The sequence below is a fragment of the Xiphophorus hellerii genome, chromosome 13 (genome assembly GCF_003331165.1).
Source record: "Xiphophorus hellerii strain 12219 chromosome 13, Xiphophorus_hellerii-4.1, whole genome shotgun sequence".
NCBI classification, from domain to species: Eukaryota; Metazoa; Chordata; class Actinopteri; order Cyprinodontiformes; family Poeciliidae; genus Xiphophorus; species Xiphophorus hellerii.
In genome coordinates, this window is record NC_045684.1 from 5,661,714 (window position 1) to 5,686,577 (window position 24,864).

Genomic DNA, 24,864 nt, shown 5'->3' on the forward strand with positions numbered 1-24,864 from the left:
ACAACTTCAAAATATCTTCCAGGAAGAAATGATAGTTTAAGAATTTTTTAGATTTTCAAAAGATATGTGAATAAAACAACACTACATTAAATATTCAAAATATAATGCCACACTGTTGTCTGTGTAGAAATGTTTTTCTACATTTATATTGGAAACTTTTAAAGAATATTTATTTCTTGACCCTAAAACATATTGATTTCCAGTCCAGCTTTAACTTTTGAGTGGGTTTTCTCACAATACTGATTCCAGAAATGACAATAAAATGTAATCCTGCTTATTACATTTGATAGAATATAAAATTTTTGATTAATTTTAAGGTCATGATACTGCAACGACACTGCCTTATTTTGTAACCAACACAATAAAGTGTCTATGTTTTTGTGAAAAACTGAGCAGATGTTGACAAATGAAAAAGACAAATGTTTTTGTATATATGGGACTTTAATATTTTTGTGATGCATAAAAGATATTAAACTGATTAGTGTCTTCAGTAATGTGATGGGGTTATTTATTTAGCTTAAATCAATGTCTTTTCCAAACCTACTAATTCAATGAGACTTAGTCTAAAAATGTTCTATAACAAAGCAATTTATGCATCAAAAAGCATTGCAATCCAAATTTTTGTCTAATTCTTAATTGCATTCAAAATTAGACCAGCAAATTTCTTGTGCTGAAAGGTTCTCCAATATTTCAGTCCAGTATTGTGCATGCATTTGGAGGGAGATCAGCTATAGTTCCATGTATTCATATAAATCACAGCGCAAACATGTAACTCTGCAGTCGGAAAGACAGGAGATGTTTATGAAATGCAAAAGAGAAAAGAGCCACCTCTTCATCTCTTTAGCTGTTTTTCCACCTGTTGTGTCTGTGGTTGGTGTAAAATTAGGTGTAAACTACTTGCATTGGTTGCTCTTGGCTTGTAAATTCATGAACATAGCGCAATCCGTCACATAAATATATGCAGGTGTGAAGCAGCCACTGCAAGTGAAACATGTGCAACGCATTTGCAGAAAAAGAAGCATATTGCACTGCTCTTTAAGTTCACCAGATTATTTACTCGGAGAAACAAAAGCCCTCTGGGCCTAAGAAAGTCTATATTAATGTTTCTATAATAGTCCCCTCCCCAGGAAAACCTTTGAATAATCAAAAAAAAACTATGGAGTGCTGTGGTGACCCAGGGGTAAAGAACAAACATGAGTGGAGGTCTTAGTCCCCGATGCGGTTGCCACAGGTTCGAGTTCTGGCCTAATGACCTTTCTGATGACCTGTCTGACCAGCCTCAAATAAAGGTCTCTAAAGCCAATAAAACCTTAAAAATAAAACAAAAACTGTACTGTGACGTCAGTCTGTTGCTGTTTGCATTAAGGCCTGATAAGTAAAATAAAACAAAGGAGGATTCATGCTGTAACCAGGACACAGAAAAGCAGTAAACACAACTTCTCATGTTTCTAAAAGCTAATCTGTTGTTTGTATGAGTCTGCAGAGAGCTTCCAGACTGAAGCTGAATTTTTCCTCAACGTTTATCTGTAAACGCCGACGGGTTGAAGAATGTCGTCTTTCTACTTCTTTCTATCCGTGGGTCCTGTCCTGTGTCACAGCTGTGCCTCGGCTGTGATGTCATCTCTCTGGCAGCCACCTTGTTTTTGACAGTGTTTACATATTTCCATAACAACAAGCATCTCACATCTGCATTATTTATTTATTTTTTTCTCTGGAGCAGTTCATGTAATTCATGACTCTTGTTTTTGACTAAATTGTGCTGGACGTAACCTCTGAGTTCAGAGTTCTTGTTCTCCTGTCTTGAATGATAATTTTAGGATCAACTTAGAGGTGATGAAAGCAAAAGAGGGCAGTCAGTGACTAATAGTTTAAACACTGCTAGACTTAGTCCCAGGGTACTAGAACCTGGCTAATAATGACCACATTTTTGTACCATAGATTATACATAAATGACAAAACAGATTTATGTATAACAGCTATGCAAAGTTTGATTCCCAACTTCCAGTCATTTTCTGCATATCATCCCTTTTCCCTCTTTGCCCTTCCTGTCAAGATACTAATGCCTAAAGGCCTCTAGGGCCCTCAAAATGTTAAATAAAAATGTAAATTAAAATTTTAAGTTGATAGTCCCTTTATATTACATGTTATTTATGTAGAATAAAATGTCTGTTGATTGGAAATAATTTTAAATCAAAATCTACCCAGCGTATGAATAATTTTAGGCTTAACTATATTTAAAGTTAATAACAGAAGTTTGTATTTGGGTCATCCATCCAACCATCCAGATATTCTATGGTGTGTGTTTTTTCCAAACCTATTTGGAGTCTTAAAGTCCTCCATAAAGTCACTGCTGGATCGAACATTGGCCTCTTGAAATTAATCACCATACGTGACAATCATTATGACACGGTTTGCATGGGAAAAAAATGTTCAAAAGGAAAAAACATGTGCCTTGTGGTGGTAAAATGTCCAGACTTTGTGCAGTAATCTAAAACAGTGAGTGGCTTCCCTTTCATCTTGGCGACAGTTTTAAATTTAAATATTTTAGAAAATAAGGTTAAGAAGTGTTTTCTTTGTTCAGTTGCCTTTTCCGTTTCAGTCACTTTCAAATGCATGTTGTAATTTTCCTCTTCTTTAATATCCTCTGGAATGGATTCATCACACATGTTTATGAACAAACCATGCTGGACAACAACTAATTGTAAAGTACCTAATACATGAGCTGATCTTTAGCTGTATAAAAGAAACGGCATACTATCAAGTATTTTGCCCCTACAAAAGACAACCTTACTCTATAAAAGAGATTGAGATTGTTTGACAGTTTCAGAAATGTTCACTGCCACACTTATTGTCCTCGGGAATTTAGCAGCCCAGATAATGAAGCCCAAAAAATATCCGTCTGTTCAGGGAAGAACATGTGTGGGAATCTCTGAGAACTTGCTGAATGGAAAACTTCAAAGCGTAAATTTGGGTTTACTGCTGGTGACCGTGAAGTTGAAAAGAGACAGAATCCAAGTCTGCTGTGCAGAGATTATGATCCTCAAAAACAAAAACAACACAAACAAAAGAAAAATCAACTCCTTGGGCCAATATATTTTGCCTGAAAACACAGGAGCGATGCAACTGCAGTGTACGCACTGGCCAGCCACTTAACTAGGTACTTGTTGCTGGTACCTGGCCAAACTCCCATTTGCCTTCAGAACTGCATTATTCATGGTAGATATCAAATTCTGGCAAGAAAATATCTCCCAAATCATTTTCCTGTCACCATCAACTTTAAATATTGCAGATGTTTTAGCTGCATCTATAATAGTAATCTCCTCTTTCATCAGATCTCAGGTGTGTTCTGGTGGACTGTGGTGTTTTGGGGCGACTGTTATAATACGGTGAATTCATTTTTATGTAAGAAAAACAGGATTTCCATGACTTGAGCTAAGTTATATGGATAATCCTCCAAGATGTGTTCATAATCCAACACTACTGGAAAGATTATAATATTAAAACAATTATGCTTTGGTAGTTATGTGCAAGACATCCCACAGTGTGAGACATTGTTTTCATATTTCTTCTGCAAAATGTTGACCCTATTCTGCTTCAAGTTTCAATCTTTTGCATTTCAGAGTTGATGTATACCTGGACTGTAACAAGTGGTTATTTGAGCTACTCCTGTCTTTCTTTCATAGCAAACTAGCATTCCCATTCTCCTCTGACATCAATTTATCGTTTTCATCCACATAAATTCTGCTTCGTGGATACTTTTTTCTGACTCAACCTTTTTCTGTAAAACTGAAATAGAGATAGTCGTGCTATAAAATCTCAGTGGACCACTAATTTCTGAAATACTCCAATCATTACATGTTGAAAGTCAAAATGTTTTTGTTGCATGGTTTGAATTAGCAAGTTATATTCACATATTTTGTTTACCAAATATACAATTAACAACATTTGTCACAATGGTTACATATTTGATCAATTATAGCTAAACAAAGCATGTAGGAATGTTACTGCTCTGGCTATGGGAGCAATACAACGATAACCCTTGAAAGGGAAAAAGAGGAGAGGTCTGTGGTTTGTCTCCTTAGTGAACTTCAGCAACAGATTGAGCTGCTTCCTTCAGAGTCTGTTGCTATGTTTACTTTTATGTTTCCCATTACAACCAGAGCAGCAGATGGTTTGATGCCGTTTAAGCTGCCAGTTTAATCACTAAAGACACCCTTTCAGAATGACGAATCGCAGACAGCTCCTCTGAGTGAAAGGAAATGTCCTAAAATCCGGTTAGCGAAGAATCGCTCAGGAAATGCAACATGTGTGCCGAAGATAAATGAGGTGCTAGTATTTGGAAACAGGTGTTCTGACTGCTGAGCTACTCCTCCTGGAAAAAAGACCAGTCTGTTGTTGGCTTACACAAAAAACCAACATAAGTTTGATTCAGCGACAAAAGACAAAAACAAGACCAGGCTCTCCTCTTTCCATACTAACTCTTCACAGTAAAAACATTCTGCAACTTCTATTGTGAATTCAAAGGTTTTTCTATTATAAACATTATTATTTTCATCTGTCTCAATTTTCAGATTATTTCAGTGTTTTCTTTTCCCTGAAGGACCCTAAAGAGACATCAGACTAAAAAAAAATTAATCTTTGATTCAGCTCTAATCTAATAATTCTGAATTACTTCTCAGAATGATACAAGAATGTTAAATGTAGGGAAAGAAGCTGTAACGATATTCAGTGGTATACAGCTTTTAGGTTTTAACTAATTTTTTGTAAGGCATGCTTAGTCAAAGGAATGAGGAGTATGAGACCTGATGGAGTAATTCTGTGAATTTCTTATAAAAATTGAAGGATTCTGAACAAAACACACTTTTGGATCATAGACAGACAAAGAGAAATGTAAAACTAGGTTGAGAACTTACCTGGCTGGTAAACGTGATATGATAAGTCTCATACTGAACAGCAGGTTGAGTCCAAATCAAAGTGGCAGAAGAATCTGTGACGTCCTGAACACCCAGCTGAGACACACCCGCCATGGCTTAAAGAGAAAACAACAATAACTTGTTCAGAGCAGTGGATATTCTTTCCTCTGTAGCTCCAAATAAAAAGGATCCAAAAGCAGGACTTAGCTAAATTAGGTATTCCCATTGATTTAGTTCAGAAATCAATTATTTTGTTTTCTTGTGCCACTTTGCTTATCATAATGTGTCCTATTTAGGGTGCTGGTCATTTAGCTAATTCGCCACTTAGTACTTATCAGAGACTTACCTTATTAAGTCTCTTTCCATCGTACTCTCTATTGGTCAATCAATACCTGTCTTTCCAACATTTCCTACTTTGACATACAGGAAATGAAATAAAGTAAGGACTGACTGCCATAGGTGGGATCAGAACAACAATCTACAGGGGTAATGCAAACTAGTCAACAGAAATTATAATTATATTGGATGTGAGCATTTTTTATCATTCTTCTTCGATATTCTTCACAATAGTGGTCAACCAAGTGAAATGACTAGCACCAGTTGATAGAATTGGCAAAGAATTACTAATTTTACTGGTACAAAATGACAAAGCATGAGGGAGAAGCAAAAATGGAAATAAAAACTGGTGAATAATCAGTTTAACATGGATACTTCCTTTTCTATACTGCTGGTGAAAAACCAAACACTGCAACAAAAAGGAAACATACTAAAGTTTCAGTATCTCTCCTGCTTGCATTATTTGCTATTATTTCAACTTTTAACTTCCTGCTTTCTCTCCATTTTTGTTTAGTCTTCTAGAAACTACATCTGGTCTGGCGTTCTCTTTAGTTGTGATCCCTCCCTGGAGGGTGGCATCATCTAAATTGCTGCTGCCAACAGCTTAATGTTCCTCTTCTCCGTCCTTTAAATTTATACTTTTCTTTAACACAGAAAGCAGTTCTGGGTCCACGATTCTGTTTCTTTTTAGTGTGTATTCTCCCTTATACAACCATTAAAGTTATAAAATCAGATATTGCAACTGTAATCGTATTTTAATCATCAAAAAATATTCTGTTTATATATTAACTGAAAAAAAAAAATTCTCAGGACTTGTTTTATAATTGAGTGAAAAGCAGAGTATTGTTTTAAACAGCAGTAAAGGAGAACCAGGAAACATATTCCCTCTGTAAACCGCACACCACCATGGAACAAACTGACCTATGGACATTAATTAGTCCCCTCTAAAAATGTACTTAGGTGCCTATCTTTACCAAGCACGTGTCAGTAAATGTATGTATTTGCATTCATCTTCAACTAAATCCTAAGCCATCTGCTTCTCAGAACATCCAATACCAAACACAGTCAAATCTGATCTGTTTGAAAGGGATACAGTTCAGATGATACAGGGTGGTATTGTCATTAAGAGTCATATCCAGGGTTATGATTTAAAACTCACCAGGGCCTGGTTTTGGATCATGTGGCTGACATTCAGTCTATGTGTTTTAAATAAAACTGGAAATACACAGATACTTTTACCAGGAGTTGGTTGAATCCAAACCCAGCAACTGCAAAAAATGAATAATCAGGTGTGCAATAAACATTTCCAGTTATGTGGCTGAGGCAAAAAATTATAGACTGTACCCCATCACACTAGACTGATCTACCAGAATAATGGATGAACTAGCAATGTTAACTTCATGCCAAAGCTGCAACCTCCTGATGCCAACATTGAGCTGGTAGAACCCCAAATAATTATTGCAACACTCCTGGATGTGAATATTGGCAAGAAGTGGAAATAAACAATCCTTTATCTCCATACTTATAAATGTAGTGCCATGACCAGGCTTCTTTACAGAGAGGAGTGCACACATCTCCAAATTGCACAGGTAAGATTACTACTCAGAACGAGAGGAGTCGCAGAGTGCACATCAAATGTAAAATGTATTTGTCAAGCTGAGATGCCCTGGAGCTGCTAGGCAGCTGATAAAAACTCTGCTTCCTCTTCCACAGCTAGTCGGAAACTTTTGGAGCTGCAGATACTCCCTTACATGGAGAAATGTTTCAGCTTGTTAAGAGGCATTCCAGCAGAGACAAAATACCAGTAACCTTTTGTTAGAAATCAATAATGCAGCACCGTCATGCTGGCTATTTATTTTGCTCATATTTCCACAAATTTCTCAGATCTACACACCTACGGAGGACAGATTCATAATCTGTGAAGAATAACTCCACCTAAAGTCCCACCAGCTGTTTATTGCACCAATTTAGTTCCTTTCACAACTTTAGTGCATTCTAAAAGTTTAGGATCTCTAAACTGTGGAGCCCCCCACTGATGAATAACTGAACAAAATGATGGCTTACTGAGATAATAATTCACAGACTTGTTTTACTGCAGCAAGGCCCTCTTAAAAAAGAACTGAAAACTCACCACTCACTGAGAGTATGATGTAATATTCCCATAAGCAATTATCCAAATAAAACATGAAGATCACAAAAGCATTGCACAGAAATATGAAAGCAGTTCTTTATCATTCTCCAGTGTCTTCATTACTATAAATATGTGAAGTTCTGGTTAAAAAGCAACCAGATGTACATCTACACTAAGTTTCTGCAGCAGGAAAACAAGTGGGAAAACAGAGACATCAATCTATAAGTTGTCTCTTCCTGTTTTGGTAAATATTGAATGAATGAAATGTATAAGTAAATATTTTTGAGTGAACATATGAAATAATTCTGATGTTCTAAAAGGGTTCATTCAAGAATGAATCAATAAAAAGTGTGACATTTTCACAAACTAATAAAATCCAGAATTTCTCTAGTTGGGGCCTGCCATGCAAAGCAATGGCAGGAACCTATTGTTATTGTCGGAGAAAGTGTTTCTTTATTGGGGCCTGCCATGCAAAGCAATGGCAGGAACCTATTACTCTACACCCAACAAGCGTCTCTTTATTGGGGCCTGCCATGCAAAGCAATGGCAGGAACCTATTACTATTGTCGGAGAGAAGCGTCTCTTTAATCTTTATTTTTCTTCCGTAACCGTTAATGCGGCTCGTACCGCTGGGTGCACACCTACAAATGAGGTATCAAAACGTGCAGAAAATTCACGCCATTGGAGCTATTACTTCTGGTGGGATTTGGGCTTAACGTGGCGACATAATTCGCAAAAAACTACGAAAAAAACCCCATTATAACTCAATGGGAAAAATCCTAGAAATACCCTATTTTTGAGGATTTGCTGTGTCGTCACAAATTCACCTAGAAATGCCATTCAAATTTCATTTTGTAGATACGTCTGTGATCTCTTCGAAAGTGAAGACGGCTCGTCGATACCTGTTACGGTTTGTCCACAATTTGCCTCTAAGCGACCCAAACTTTCTCATTTTTGCTCAAATTACAGTGACAGCCGATCTCGGTTCAGATCTGGGCACAACATTTCTTTCTCTCATCGCTGTAAATGTTCTGAGTGAGGTACAGATATGAATCTCGGGACTATCGCAGAAGACATATTGAACTGTCATACGCTTAAAACGCTTTTCGAATATGTATTACGGTTCCCGAACAAGAAGGATTTGTTTCCAATGCTTTTTGTCAGTAAAACGTGTTTGCTCAAACACACAATTGTGTGTTTGAGAGCTCAGAGCTCAGAGCTCACACCCTGCTGAGACCATTATTTGCCATAGCAACGGATCTCAAGAGGCTATTGGCTGCTGGTTTGGACTACGAATACGCATCGCTGTAGTTCTATCTATAGTGGACCGCTCAGTTGAAACAGAGGTTGACTGAACTGGCCTTTACAACTAATTGCTGCTATGGGCTGTATATAACTGATTTAACTCAGTAACTGTTACACATGGGATTACTTTTGAACTTTAAAATTAAGCATTTTGAAAATTTCACAATAAAAGCCCTGAATATTTTTACATGACGTAATTGCTCTTTTTTGGCTTTATGTGACTTTTTCATCCAAAGCACTGTTACACGTGGTATTAGTTTGGCCCTCTGAAATGAAGCATACTGAACATTTCAAAATAAAAGCCTTGAATATTTTTACATCAACTACTTGCTTTTTCAGCATTATATAACTGATTTAACTCAGTAACTGTTACACATGGGATTAGTTTGGCCCTTTGAAATGAAGCTTAACAAAAATTTCAAAATAAAAGCCTTGAATATTTTTACATCAGAAAATTGCTCTTTTGAGCTGTATATAACTGATTTAACCCAGCAATTGTTACACATGGGATTAGTGTGGCAATTTAAAATTAAGCTTGATGAAAATTTCAAAATAAAAGCCTTGAATATTTTTACATCAGGTCATTGCTCTTTTTGGCTTTATTTGACTTTTTCATCCAAAGCACTGTTACACATGGTATTAGTTTGGCCCTTTGAAATGAAGCATACTGAAAATTTCAAAATAAAAGCCTTGAATATTTTTACATGACGTAATTGCTCTTTTTGGCTTTATTTGACTTTTTCATCCAAAGCACTGTTACACATGGTATTAGTTTGGCCCTTTGAAATGAAGCATACTGAAAATTTCAAAATAAAAGCCTTGAATATTTTTACATGACGTAATTGCTCTTTTTGGCTTTATTTGACTTTTTCATCCAAAGCACTGTTACACATGGTATTAGTTTGGCCCTTTGAAATGAAGCATACTGAAAATTTCAAAATAAAAGCCTTGAATATTTTTACATGACGTAATTGCTCTTTTTGGCTTTATTTGACTTTTTCATCCAAAGCACTGTTACACATGGTATTAGTTTGGCCCTTTGAAATGAAGCATACTGAAAATTTCAAAATAAAAGCCTTGAATATTTTTACATGACGTAACTGCTCTTTTTGGCTTTATTTGACGTTTTCATCCAAAGCACTGATAAACATAGGATTAGTTTGGCGCTTTGAAATGAAGCTTAACAAACATTTCAAAATAAAAGCCTTGAATATTTTTACATCAGCTACTTGTGTTTTGAGCATTATATAACTATTTTAACCCAATGACTGTTACGCATGGGATTAGTTTGGCCCTTTGAAATGAAGTTTAACAAAACTTCCAAAATAAAAGCCTTGACAACATTTTAAATCATACTGAATGGTGCACGTCCGCCTCGCTTAACGTTCTTGCGGTTCTCCGCGTGCCACTGATTACGTCGCGGCGTTCTTTAGCGTCGACGCCGATTTGTGGCGTGACGACGCCGGGCCCAAGCCCGACGGGCGCGCCTTGGCAGGCCCCGGCTAAATTTCTTCCGAAATTTTCTAGTTATTATAGTTCTTTATTTTTCTTCCGTAACCGTTAATGCGGCTCGTACCGCTGGGTGCACACCTACAAATGAGGTATCAAAACGTGCAGAAAATTCACGCCATTGTTGCTATTACTTTTGGTGGGATTTGGGCTTAACGTGGCGACATAATTCGCAAAAAACTACGAAAAAAACCCCATTATAAGTCAATGGGAAAAATCCTGGAAATACCCTATTTTTGAGGATTTTCTGTGTCGTCACTAATTCACGTAGAAATGCCATTCAAATTTCATTTTGTAGATACGTCTGTGATCTCTTCGAAAGTGAAGACGGCTCGTCGATAACAGTTACGGTTTGTCCACAATTTGCCTCTAAGCGACCCAAAGTTTCTCATTTTTTCTAAAGTTAGAGTGCTTTTCTCGCTGATTAGAGTGAGAGATCAAGACAACTTTTTCAACCCAAATCATTTTTGAAATCGCCATCACGCCCACAAATATCGCACGATTAGTATCAAAATCGGTCCTGACATTGATACGCCTGTCTGCTCCGGTAAAATCTTTTCGAAATTTATCTAGATCGTACGGTTTTCTGTCACGGTGCTTCAGAGCAAAGTCATGCGACAGGATTTTCTGAGGCTGTCTGAGGCTCTCTCCCATGTATTTGAATAGAATTTCAGATCTGGGCACAACATTTCTTTCTCTCATCGCTGTAAATGCTCTGAGTGAGGTACAGATATGAATCTCGGGACTATCGCAGAAGACACATTGAACTGTCATACGCTTAAAATGCTTTTCGAATATGTATTACGGTTCCCGACCAGGAAGGATTTGTTTCCAATGCTTTTTGTCAGTAAAACGTGTTTGCTCAAACACACAATTGTGTGTTTGACAGCTCAGAGCTCAGAGCTCACACCCTGCTGAGACCATTATTTGCCATAGCAACGGATCTCAAGAGGCTATTGGCTGCTGGTTTGGACTACAGATACGCATCATTGTAGTTCTATCTATAGTGGAACCCTCAGTTGAAACAGATCAGGACTGAACTGGCCTTTAGAACTATTTGCTGCTATGGGCTGTATATAACTGATTTAACTCAGGAACTGTTACACATGGTATTAGTTTGGAACTTTAAAATGGAGCATAATAATAATTTCAAAATAAAAGCCTTGAATATTTTTACATCATGTAATTGCTGTTTTTGGCTTTGTATGACTTTTTCATCCAAAGCACTGTTACACATGGGATTAGTTCGGAACTTTAAAATGGAGCATAATAATAATTTCAAAATAAAAGCCTTGAAAATTTTTACATGACGTAATTGCTCTTTTTGGCTTTATTTGACTTTTTCATCCAAAGCACTCTTACACATGGTATTAGTTCAGAACTTTAAAATGAAGCATACTGAAAATTTCAAAATAAAAGCCTTGAATATTTTTACATCATGTAATTGCTCTTTTTGGCTTTATTTGACTTTTTCATCCAAAGCACTGTTACACATGGTATTAGTTTGGCCCTTTGAAATGAAGCATACTGAAAATTTCAAAATAAAAGCCTTGAATATTTTTACATCAACTACTTGCGTTTTCAGCATTATATAACTGATTTAACCCAATGACTATTACACATGGGATTAAAATAGACTGTTTTGCATGAGCAGCAGATAGATCCTCTATTGCACATGTGTCAAACTCAAGGCCCGCGGGCCACATGTGGCCCGCTACGTCATTTTATGTGGCCCTCTCCCCCCTACCACCGTTTTACAGCCCCATTGATTGACTTAAAATAGGTTTTGAGCACGAATTGACTACAAACTACATATCCCATAATGCCTTCCGATTCTTACCAACCAACATTACGGCTTCTCGCCACTAGAGTGCAGCAGAGTCACCTCAAGCTGATTATTAATTTTCCCAGCGAATAAAACTGAAACATCAACAAGCTAAGAAGCTAAAGAGCGAAGTCCCGTGATGTTTCAATCGAGGACTTTTACCGTCTACTGCCCCTGATTTGATGCCACAGCTTCGACTCCACGCAGCTCGTGTTTTGTCCACGTTTGGAAGCACCTATCTGTGCGAACAGATGTTTTCAATAATGACTTTAAACAAGACCAAGCACAGATCGCGCATTACTGACGAAAACCTACACGCCGTTTTGCGGATTGCCACAGAATAGAACTAAAACCAGACATCGACGAACTGACCAGGGGAAAACGGTGCCTGACATCCGGCCAGAAAACATTGGTAAGCACAAACAAACTACATTTAAATAGAATGAATGTAAAACCAAAACTCAGTATACTGGAATATGCATATAGTTTATTGATTTTGCTTGTGTTTTGTTTATTTACAGAACACAACACAATGAGGATGTGTGTGAGTTGGTGACAGGGTGAAGAGGGATCAGCGTTGTGTTCAAGGACAGGCAACGTCACCTCATTGTTTTGTTCTTATGTGAAATGCATGTTCGTTGAGTAATAAATAACGAAAAAGTTTTGTGAATGAAGTTGAGAGTTAATATCAAAACTTGTTTTTTATTATTTGTCTGCTTATCTTCAAAGCAGACAAAGAATAATTTTCCCAGCGAATAAAACTGAAACATCGACAAGCTAACGAGCTAAAGAGCGAAGTTTAGCTGAGCAGTTTAAAAATACTGAGCATATTTTTAAACTGCTCAGTTTAAAGATACTGTAATTTTTAAACTGAGCAGTAATTTTACATCCATGCAAACTCAAATGTAATATTTAAAACTTGAATACATAAAATCAGTTATTTAACAATATGAGGTGTTGTTTAAAAATAAAAAAGATAGCAATTTCTTTTTATTGCAGAGACATTAGATTCTTAAATTTATGGTATTCTTTAAATGTTGTAATTTTGGTTCATTGTAAACTTTACCTGTAAAACGTTTGTAGAAATCTTTAACATAAGGTCAATATATATTTTTAAACTGTGATATGTTGTGTGTGTGTGCGTTATTGAAAATTTATATTTGTGACAATCATTAGGTAAATGCTAATGAACTGCCTTCCTGCAGTTTATGAGCATTGAACTGTTACTAAACAGTTCAATGCAAGGTTCATTAGCGTTAGCATTTTAGCTTCAATAAGCTATTAGCTATTTATTTTACTTTTTAGCAATGTTTAGTATACTGAATGGAGTAAATCAATTATAGAAAATATCCTAGTGATTTCCCACATACTGATGAAAGCAATGACGCTAACATTAGCGTTTCTGCTGATTTTAGCTGATATACTTACTTTATAATACTGAATGGTGCACGTCCGCCTTACTTAACGTTCTTGCGATTCTCCGCGTGCCACTGATTACGTTGCGGCGTTCTTTAGCATCGATGCCGATTTGTAGCGTGACGACGCCGGGCCCAGAGCCACGGGCGCGCCTTGGCAGGCCCCGGCTAAATTTCTTCCGAAATTTTCTAGTTGGGGCCTGCCATGCAAAGCAATGGCAGGAACCTATTACTCTACACCCAACAAAGTGTCTCTTTAATATTATTATAATTCTTTATTTTTCTTCCGTAACCGTTAATGCGGCTCATACCGCTGGGTGCACACCTACAAATGAGGTATCAAAACGTGCAGAAAATTCACGCCATTGGAGCTATTACTTCTGGTGGGATTTGGGCTTAACGTGGCGACATAATTCGCAAAAAACTACGAAAAAAACCCCATTATAACTCAATGGGAAAAATCCTAGAAATACCCTATTTTTGAGGATTTGCTGTGTCGTCACAAATTCACCTAGAAATGCCATTCAAATTTCATTTTGTAGATACGTCTGTGATCTCTTCGAAAGTGAAGACGGCTCGTCGATACCAGTTACGGTTTGTCCACAATTTGCCTCTAAGCGACCCAAAGTTTCTCATTTTTCCTAAAGTTAGAGGGCTTCTCTCGCTGATTAGAGTGAGAGATCAAGACAACTTTTTCAACCCAAATCATTTTTGAAATCGCCATCACGGCCACAAATATCGCACGATTAGTATCAAAATCGGTCCTGACATTGATACGCCTGTCTGCTCCGGTTAAATGTTTTCGAAATTTATCTAGACCGTACGGTTTTCTGTCACGGTGCTTCAGAGCAAAGTCATGCGACAGGATTTTCTGAGGCTCTCAGGCTGTCTCACTGACACTTCACACCTTGGTGTGAAACTTATTTAACATAGCAACGGATCTCAAGAGGCTATTGGCTGCTGATTTGGACTACAAATACGCATCATTGTAGTTCTATCTATCCTCAGTTGAAACAGATCAGGACTTAACTGGCCTTTATAACTACTTGCTGCTATGGGCTGTATATAACTGATTTAACTCAGTAACTGTTACACATGGGATTAGTTTGGCCCTTTGAAATGAAGCTTAACAAAAATTTCAAAATAAAAGCCTTGAATATTTTTACATCAGAAAATTGCTCTTTTGAGCTGTATATAACTGATTTAACCCAGCAATTGTTACACATGGGATTAGTGTGGCAATTTAAAATTAAGCTTGATGAAAATTTCAAAATAAAAGCCTTGAATATTTTTACATCAGGTCATTGCTCTTTTTGGCTTTATTTGACTTTTTCATCCAAAGCACTGTTACACATGGTATTAGTTTGGCCCTTTGAAATGAAGCATACTGAAAATTTCAAAATAAAAGCCTTGAATATTTTTACATGACGTAATTGCTCTTTTTGGCTTTATTTGACTTTTTCATCCAAAGCACTGTTACACATGGTATTAGTTTGGCCCTTTGAAATGAAGCATACTGAAAATTTCAAAATAAAAGCCTTGAATATTTTTACATGACGTAATTGCTCTTTTTGGCTTTATTTGACTTTTTCATCCAAAGCACTGTTACACATGGTATTAGTTTGGCCCTTTGAAATGAAGCATACTGAAAATTTCAAAATAAAAGCCTTGAATATTTTTACATGACGTAACTGCTCTTTTTGGCTTTATTTGACGTTTTCATCCAAAGCACTGATAAACATAGGATTAGTTTGGCGCTTTGAAATGAAGCTTAACAAACATTTCAAAATAAAAGCCTTGAATATTTTTACATCAGCTACTTGTGTTTTGAGCATTATATAACTATTTTAACCCAATGACTGTTACGCATGGGATTAGTTTGGCCCTTTGAAATGAAGTTTAACAAAACTTCCAAAATAAAAGCCTTGACAACATTTTAAATCGTACTGAATGGTGCACGTCCGCCTCGCTTAACGTTCTTGCGGTTCTCCGCGTGCCACTGATTACGTCGCGGCGTTCTTTAGCGTCGACGCCGATTTGTGGCGTGACGACGCCGGGCCCAAGCCCGACGGGCGCGCCTTGGCAGGCCCCGGCTAAATTTCTTCCGAAATTTTCTAGTTGGGGCCTGCCATGCAAAGCAATGGCAGGAACCTATTACTCTACACCCAACAAGCGTCTCTTTATTATAATTCTTTATTTTTCTTCCGTCACCGTTAATGCGGCTCATACCGCTGGGTGCACACCTACAAATGAGGTATCAAAACGTGCAGAAAATTCACGCCATTGGAGCTATTATTTTTGGTGGGATTTGGGGTTAACGTGGCGACATAATTCGCAAAAAACTACGAAAAAAACCCCATTATAAGTCAATGGGAAAAATCCTGGAAATACCCTATTTTTGAGGATTTTCTGTGTCGTCACAAATTCACCTAGAAATGCCATTCAAATTTCATTTTGTAGATACGTCTGTGATCTCTTCGAAAGTGAAGACGGCTCGTCGATACCAGTTACGGTTTGTCCACAATTTGCCTCTAAGCGACCCAAAGTTTCTCATTTTTCCGAAAATTACAGTGCTTCTCTCGCTGATTAGAGTGAGAGATGAAGACAACTTTTTCAACCCAAATCATTTTTGAAATCGCCATCACGCCCACAAATATCGCACGATTAGTATCAAAATCGGTCCTGACATTGATACGCCTGTCTGCTCCGGTAAAATGTTTTCGAAATTTATCTAGACCGTACGGTTTTCTGTCACGGTGCTTCAGAGCAAAGTCATGCGACAGGATTTTCTGAGGCTGTCTGAGGCTCTCTCCCATGTATTTGAATAGAATTTCAGATCTGGGCACAACATTTCTTTCTCTCATCACTGTAAATGTTCTGAGTGAGGTACAGATATGAATCTCGGGACTATCGCAGAAGACACATAGGCCTGTCATACGCTCCAAACGCTTTTCGAATATGTATTACGGTTCCCGAACAGGAAGGATTTGTTTCCAATGCTTCTTTTCAGTAAAATGTGTTTGCTCAAACACACAATTGTGTGTTTGACAGCTCAGAGCTCAGAGCTCACACCCTGCTGAGACCATTATTTGCCATAGCAACGGATCTCAAGAGGCTATTGGCTGCTGGTTTGGACTACAGATACGCATCATTGTAGTTCTATCTATAGTGGAACCCTCAGTTGAAACAGATCAGGACTGAACTGGCCTTTAGAACTATTTGCTGCTATGGGCTGTATATAACTGATTTAACTCAGGAACTGTTACACATGGTATTAGTTTGGAACTTTAAAATTAAGCATAATAATAATTTCAAAATAAAAGCCTTGAATATTTTTACATCAGGTAATTGCTGTTTTTGGCTTTATTTGACTTTTTCATCCAAAGCACTGTTACACATGGTATTAGTTTGGCCCTTTGAAATGAAGCTTAACAAAAATTTCAAAATAAAAGCTTTGAATATTTTTACATCATGTAATTGCTCTTTTTGGCTTTATATGACTTTTTCATCCAAAGCACTGTTACACATGGGATTAGTTCGGAACTTTAAAATGGAGCATAATAATAATTTCAAAATAAAAGCCTTGAATATTTTTACATCAGGTAATTGCGCTTTTTGGCTTTATGTGACTTTTTTATCCAAAGCACTGTTACACAATGGAATAGTTTGGCCCTCTGAAATGAAGCATACTGAAAATTTCAAAATAAAAGCCTTGAATATTTTTACGTCATGTAATTGCTCTTTTTGGCCGTATATGACTTTTTCATCCAAAGCACTGTTACACATGGGATTTGTTAGGAACTTTAAAATGGAGCATAATAATAATTTCAAAATAAAAGCCTTGAATATTTTTACGTCATGCAATTGCTCTTTTTGGCCGTATATGACTTTTTCATCCAAAGCACTGTTACACATGGGATTAGTTCGGAACTTTAAAATGGAGCATAATAATAATTTCAAAATAAAAGCCTTGCATATTTTTACATCAGGTAATTGCGCTTTTTGGCTTTATGTGACTTTTTTATCCAAAGCACTGTTACACATGGGATTCGTTCAGAACTTTAAAATGGAGCATACTGAAAATTTCAAAATAAAAGCCTTGAGAATTCTTACATGAGATTATTGCTGTTTTGAGCACTATATAACTGATTTTATCCAATGACTGTTATTCATGGGATTAGGTTGGCCCTTTGAAATGAAGTTTAACAAAACTTCCAAAATAAAAGCCTTGACAAAAATTTTAAATCGTACCGAATGGTGCACGTCCGCCTTGCTTAACGTTCTTGCGGTTCTCCGCGTGCCATTGATTACGTTGCGGCGTCCTTTAGCGTCGACGCCGATTTGTGGCGTGACGACGCCGGGCCCGAGCCCGACGGGCGCGCCTTGGCAGGCCCCGGCTAAATTTCTTCCGAAATTTTCTAGTTGGGGCCTGCCATGCAAAGCAATGGCAGGAACCTATTACTATTGTCGGAGAGAAGCGTCTCTTTAATCTTTATTTTTCTTCCGTAACCGTTAATGCGGCTCGTACCGCTGGGTGCACACCTACAAATGAGGTATCAAAACGTGCAGAAAATTCACGCCATTGGAGCTATTACTTCTGGTGGGATTTGGGCTTAACGTGGCGACATAATTCGCAAAAAACTACGAAAAAAACCCCATTATAACTCAATGGGAAAAATCCTAGAAATACCCTATTTTTGAGGATTTGCTGTGTCGTCACAAATTCACCTAGAAATGCCATTCAAATTTCATTTTGTAGATACGTCTGTGATCTCTTCGAAAGTGAAGACGGCTCGTCGATACCAGTTACGGTTTGTCCACAATTTGCCTCTAAGCGACCCAAACTTTCTCATTTTTGCTCAAATTACAGTGACAGCCGATCTCGGTTCAGATCTGGGCACAACATTTCTTTCTCTCATCGCTGTAAATGTTCTGAGTGAGGTACAGATATGAATCTCGGGACTATCGCAGAAGACACATTGAACTGTCATACGCTTAAAACGCTTTTCCAATATGTATTACGGTTCCCGAACAAGAAGGATTTGTTTCCAATGCTTTTTTTCAGTAAAGTGTGTTTGCTCAAACACACTTGTGTGTTTGAGAGCTCAGAGCTCACAGCTCACACCTGCTGAGACCATTATTTACCATAGCAACGGAACTCAAGAGGCTATTGGCTGCTGGTTAGGACTACGAATACGCATCACTGTAGTTCTATCTACCCTCAGTTGAAACAGATCAGGACTGAGAACTGGCCTTTAGAACTACCTGCTGCTATCGGCTGTATATAACTGATTTAACTCAGTAACTGTTACACATGGGATTAGTTTTAAACTTTAAAATGAAGCATACTGAAAATTTCAAAATAAAAGCCTTGAATATTTTTACATCATGTAATTGCTCTTTTTGGCTTTATTTGACTTTTTCATCCAAAGCACTGTTACACATGGTATTAGTTTGGCCCTTTGAAATGAAGCTTAACAAAAATTTCAAAATAAAAGCCTTGAATATTTTTACATCAGGAAATTGCTCTTTTGAGCTTTATATAACTGATTTAACCCAGCAATTGTTACACATGTGATTAGTGTGGCAATTTAAGATTAAGCTTGATGAAAATTTCAAAATAAAAGCCTTGAATATTTTTACATCAGGTAATTGCTGTTTTTGGCTTTATGTGACTTTTTCATCCAAAGCACTGTTACACGTGGTATTAGTTTGGCCCTCTGAAATGAAGCATACTGAACATTTCAAAATAAAAGCCTTGAATATTTTTACATCAACTACTTGCTTTTTCAGCATTATATAACTGATTTAACCCAATGACTATTACACATGGGATTAAAATAGACTGTTTTGCATGAGCAGCAGATAGATCCTCTATTGCACATGTGTCAAACTCAAGGCCCGCGGGCCACATGTGGCCGGCTACGTCATTTTATGTCGCCCTCTCCCCCCTACCACCGTTTTACAGCCCCATTGATTGACTTAAAATAGGTTTTGAGCACGAATTGACTACAACCTACATATCCCATAATGCCTTCCGATTCTTACCAACCAACATTACGGCTTCTCGCCACTAGAGTGCAGCAGAGTCACCTCAAGCTGATGATTAATTTTCCCAGCGAATAAAACTGAAAGATCGACAAGCTAACAAGCTAAAGAGCGAAGTCCCGTGATGTTTCAATCGAGGACTTTTACCGTCTACTGCCCCCTGATTTGATGCCACAGCTTCGACTCCATGCAGCTCCTGTGTTTTGTCCACGTTTGGAAGCACCTATCTGTGCGAACAGATGTTTTCAATAATGACTTTAAACAAGACCAAGCACAGATCGCGCATTACTGACGAAAACCTACACGCCGTTTTGCGGATTGCCACAGAATAGAACTAAAACCAGACATCGACGAACTGACCAGGGGAAAACGGTGCCTGACATCCGGCCAGAAAACATTGGTAAGCACGAACAAACTACATTTAAATAGAATGAATGTAAAACCAAAACGCAGTATACTGGAATATGTATATAGTTTATTGATTTTGCTTGTGTTTTGTTTATTTACAGAACACAACGCAATGAGGATGTGTGTGAGTTGGTGACAGGGTGAAGAGGGATCAGCGTTGTGTTCAAGGACAGGCAACGTCACCTCATTGTTTTGTTCTTATGTGAAATGCATGTTCGTTGCGTAATAAATAACGAAAAACTTTTGTGAATGAAGTTGAGAGTTAATATCAAAACTTGTTTTTTATTATTTGTCTGCTTATCTTCAAAGCAGACAAAGAATAATTTTCCCAGCGAATAAAACTGAAACATCGACAAGCTAACGAGCTAAAGAGCGTAGTTTAGCAAGGCCCGCGGGCCACATGTGGCCGGCTACGTCATTTTATGTCGCCCTCTCCCCCCTACCACCGTTTTACAGCCCCATTGATTGACTTAAAATAGGTTTTGAGCACGAATTGACTACAACCTACATATCCCATAATGCCTTCCGATTCTTACCAACCAACATTACGGCTTCTCGCCACTAGAGTGCAGCAGAGTCACCTCAAGCTGATCATTAATTTTCCCAGCGAATAAAACTGAAACATCGACAAGCTAACAAGCTAAAGAGCGAAGTCCCGTGATGTTTCAATCGAGGACTTTTACCGTCTACTGCCCCCTGATTTGATGCCACAGCTTCGACTCCATGCAGCTCGTGTTTTGTCCACGTTTGGAAGCACCTATCTGTGCGAACAGATGTTTTCAATAATGACTTTAAACAAGACCAAGCACAGATCGCGCATTACTGACGAAAACCTACACGCCGTTTTGCGGATTGCCACAGAATAGAACTAAAACCAGACATCGACGAACTGACCAGGGGAAAACGGTGCCAGACATCCGGCCAGAAAACATTGGTAAGCACGAACAAACTACATTTAAATAGAATGGATGTAAAACCAAAACGCAGTATACTGGAATATGCATATAGTTTATTGATTTTGCTTGTGTTTTGTTTATTTACAGAACACAACGCAATTTTTAAACTGAGCAGTAATTTTACATCCATGCAAACTCAAATGTAATATTTAAAACTTGAATACATAAAATCAGTTATTTAACAATATGAGGTGTTGTTTAAAAATAAAAAAGATAGCAATTTCTTTTTATTGCAGAGACATTAGATTCTTAAATTTATGGTATTCTTTAAATGTTGTAATTTTGGTTCATTGTAAACTTTACCTGTAAAAAGTTTGTAGAAATCTTTAACATAAGGTCAATATATATTTTTAAACTGTAATATGTTGTGTGTGTGTGCGTTATTGAAAATTTATATTTGTGACAATCATTAGGTAAATGCTAATGAACTGCCTTCCTGCAGTTTATGAGCATTGAACTGTTACTAAACAGTTCAATGCAAGGTTCATTAGCGTTAGCATTTTAGCTTCAATAAGCTATTAGCTATTTATTTTACTTTTTAGCAATGTTTAGTATACTGAATGGAGTAAATCAATTACAGAAAATATCCTAGTGATTTCCCACATACTGATGAAAGCAATGACGCTAACATTAGCGTTTCTGCTGATTTTAGCTGATATACTTACTTTATAATACTGAATGGTGCACGTCCGCCTCGCTTAACGTTCTTGCGATTCTCCGCGTGCCACTGATTACGTTGCGGCGTTCTTTAGCGTCGACGCCGATTTGTAGCGTGACGACGCCGGGCCCATGCCCGACGGGCGCGCCTTGGCAGGCCCCGGCTAAATTTCTTCCGAAATTTTCTAGTTGGGGCCTGCCCATAGCAATGCATAAGGAGAGCAGTACTGACTTGCGAAGCAAGTCAGTACTGCCTCCATGCATTGCATGGCAGGCACCTATTATTCTACACCCAATAGAACGTCTCTTTATTATTATAGTTACTTATTCCGCTACCGTTAATGCGGCTCGTACCGCTGCGAGTCCACCCACAAAAGTGGTATCAAAACATGCGGCTTATTCCCGGCATTGGAGCTATTATTTTTATAAGGAATCGGACTTACGATGGCGACGTAAAAAGCGAAAAACGAGCAAAATTACCAACTGCCGAAACGCAGAGCCTAACTGACACCAACTGCCGCTTTTTTAGAGTGAGAAATGAAGAGAATTTTTGACCCCACATTAATTTTGAAATCACCGTCACACCCACAGATATCGCCCGATTGGTATCAAACTCGGTCATGACATCGATACGCATGCCTGCTCCGGTAAAATGTTTTCGAAATTTCTCTAGGGCTTACGGTTTTCTGTCAAGGTGCTTCAGAGCGAAATCATGCGCCAGGATAACTGACGCTCTCCCAGATTCACTTCCATGTATTTCTGAAAAATTTCTGAGCTCTGCATGCACCATTTTTGTCTCATCACTGCAATTGCTGTGAGTGAGCTACAAATATGAATCGCGGTACTATGGGAGACGACAAATAGCTCTTTCATATGCTTCAAACGGTTTTCCAATACGTCTCTCGGTTCCTGAACAGCAAGGAGTTGTTCGGACTGCTTTTTCCATATAAACCAATGGGGTGTCTCACAAAGATAGAAATCTTTTTCCACCTCTCTGTGTCACACACACATGACAGTTAGCAGAGGATTGATAACCATAGCAATGGAACACAGGAGGGGATTGGCTGCTGGTTTGGACTACAAATACGCATCACTGTAGTTCTAATCAATACCCAGTTAAAACAGAGGGCTGAGCTGCCATTTAGAGCTACAGGCTGTTTTGGCCAGTAAATAACGGATTTAACCCAAACACTGTTAGACATTTTAATTAGTGTGATCATTTAATATGAAGCTTATGTATTTTTTCAAAATAAAAGCCTCAATATCCCCCTCATGTTAATGCACCGCCGTAGGCGGTGCAATAATATTAGCATGCATTATATTTTTCTCTCAGGTTAGGGCATTAGCATTAGCCTTTTACCTTAAATAAGCTATTAGCTATTTTCTTACTTATTAGCCATGTTTAATATACTGAGTGGAGTAAGTCAATTACAGACAACATTCTAATGATATCCCACATGCTATTGACAGCATTTAGAGAAAGATATGTTCAGCCTGCTTTGATCAGAAAAACTAACTGCTTCAAACAGTTACAATTCTGTCTCTCCCTCTCTGTCTCACTCACATGACAGCTGAACTGCTCTTTAGAACTACAACGACTGAAGGTTAGAACTACAACATGGCGGACACTCAGTGCCTACAAAAGAGGTCTGAGCTGAATGTCAGAACTTCAACATGGTGGAACTGTCAGTTACTACAGAGGAGGACTGAGCTGGCCTTTAGAACTACTTGTGTTTTGGGCATTATATAACTGATTTTACCCAACCATTGTTACACATGGGATTAGTGTGGCAATTTAAAATTAAGCTTAATGAAAATTTCAAAATAAAAGCCTTGACAATTTTTACATGATATTATTGCTCTTTTGAGCATTATATAACTGATTTAACCCAATGACTATTACACATGGGATTAGTTTGGCCCTTTGAAATGAAGTTTAACAAAAATTTCAAAATAAAAGATTTGAAAATTTTTACATTATGTAATTGCTCTTTTTGGCTTTACGTGACTTTTTTATCCAACCATTGTTACACATGGGTTTAGTGTGGCAATTTAAAATTAAGCTTAACAAAAATTTCAAAATAAAAGCCTTGACAATTTTTACATCATGTAATTGCTCTTTTTGGCTTTTGTCGACTTTTTCATCCAAAGCACTGTTACACATGGTATTAGTTTGGCCCTTTGAAATGAAGCATACTGACAATTTCAAAATAAAAGCCTTGAATATTTTTACATCACATAACTGCTCTTTCGAGCATTATATAACTGATTCAACACAATGACTGTTAGACATGGGATTAGTTTGGCCCTTTGAAAGGAAGCTTAACAAAAATTTCAAAATAAAAGCCTTGTCCATTTTTACATCATGTAATTAGTCTTTTTGGCTTTATGTGACTTTTTTATCCAAAGCACTGTTACACAATGGAATACTGTGGGCATTTAATATGAAGCTTACTGCAAATTTCAAAATAAAAGCCTCAACATGCCCCTCAGGTTAGTGCACCGCCGCAGGCGGTGCAATAATATTATTCTGCATTATCTTTTTCTCTCAGGTTAGGGAACTGCCTTGCGCAGCAAGGCAGTTCATTAGCATTAGCATTTTAGCTTAAATAAGCTATTAGCTATTTATTTGACTTATTAGCCATGTTTAGTATACTGAAGAGAGTAAGTCCATTATAGAGAACATGCTAGTGATGTCCCACATGCTAGTGACAGCTATCATGCTAACATTAGCATTTTTGCTCATTTTAGCTGATACACTCACTTTATCATACTGAATGGTGCAAGTACATGTTAGTAAACATTCTTGTGATTCTCCTCATATGATTGCAGCTTTCTTTAGCATTGATACTAATTTCTAGCATCAGAACGCTGGGTCCAAACCGACGGGCACACTTTGGCAGGCCCCGGTTAAATTTCTTCAGGAATTTTCTAGTATCTTTATTTATTTTTCTTCCATCACCGTTAATGCGGCTCGTACCGCTGCGTGCACCCCCACAAAAGTGGTATCAAAACGTGCGGCTCGATGCCGAGAAGGGAGCTATTATTTTTATAAGGAATTGGACTTACAATGGCGACGTAAAAAGCGAAAAACGAGCAAATTTTCCAACTGCCAAAACGCAGAGCATAACTGACACCAACTGCCGCTTTTTTAGAGTGAGAAATGAAGAGAATTTTTGACCCCAAAATAATTTTGAAATCGCCGTCACGCCCATAAATATCGCATGATTAGTATCAAAATCGGTCCTGACATTGATACGCCTGTCTGCTCCGGTAAAATGTTTTCGAAATTTATCTAGACCGTACGGTTTTCTGTCACGGTGCTTCAGAGCAAAGTCATGCGACAGGATTTTCTGTCGCT

At 37.7% G+C, this 24,864-nt stretch overlaps 1 protein-coding gene across 3 annotated transcripts in view; it reads right to left on the reverse strand.

Moving 5' to 3' along the window:
• Positions 1–24,864, reverse strand: part of LOC116731301 (tenascin-like) — a 57,115-nt gene that overhangs the window by 14,135 nt on the left and 18,116 nt on the right. For all 3 annotated transcript variants that reach the window (XM_032581009.1, XM_032581011.1, XM_032581010.1), the window contains exon 6: positions 4,914–5,029. In XM_032581009.1, coding sequence (XP_032436900.1) covers positions 4,914–5,029 — 116 coding nt within the window. The remainder of the gene's footprint in view (positions 1–4,913; positions 5,030–24,864) is intronic.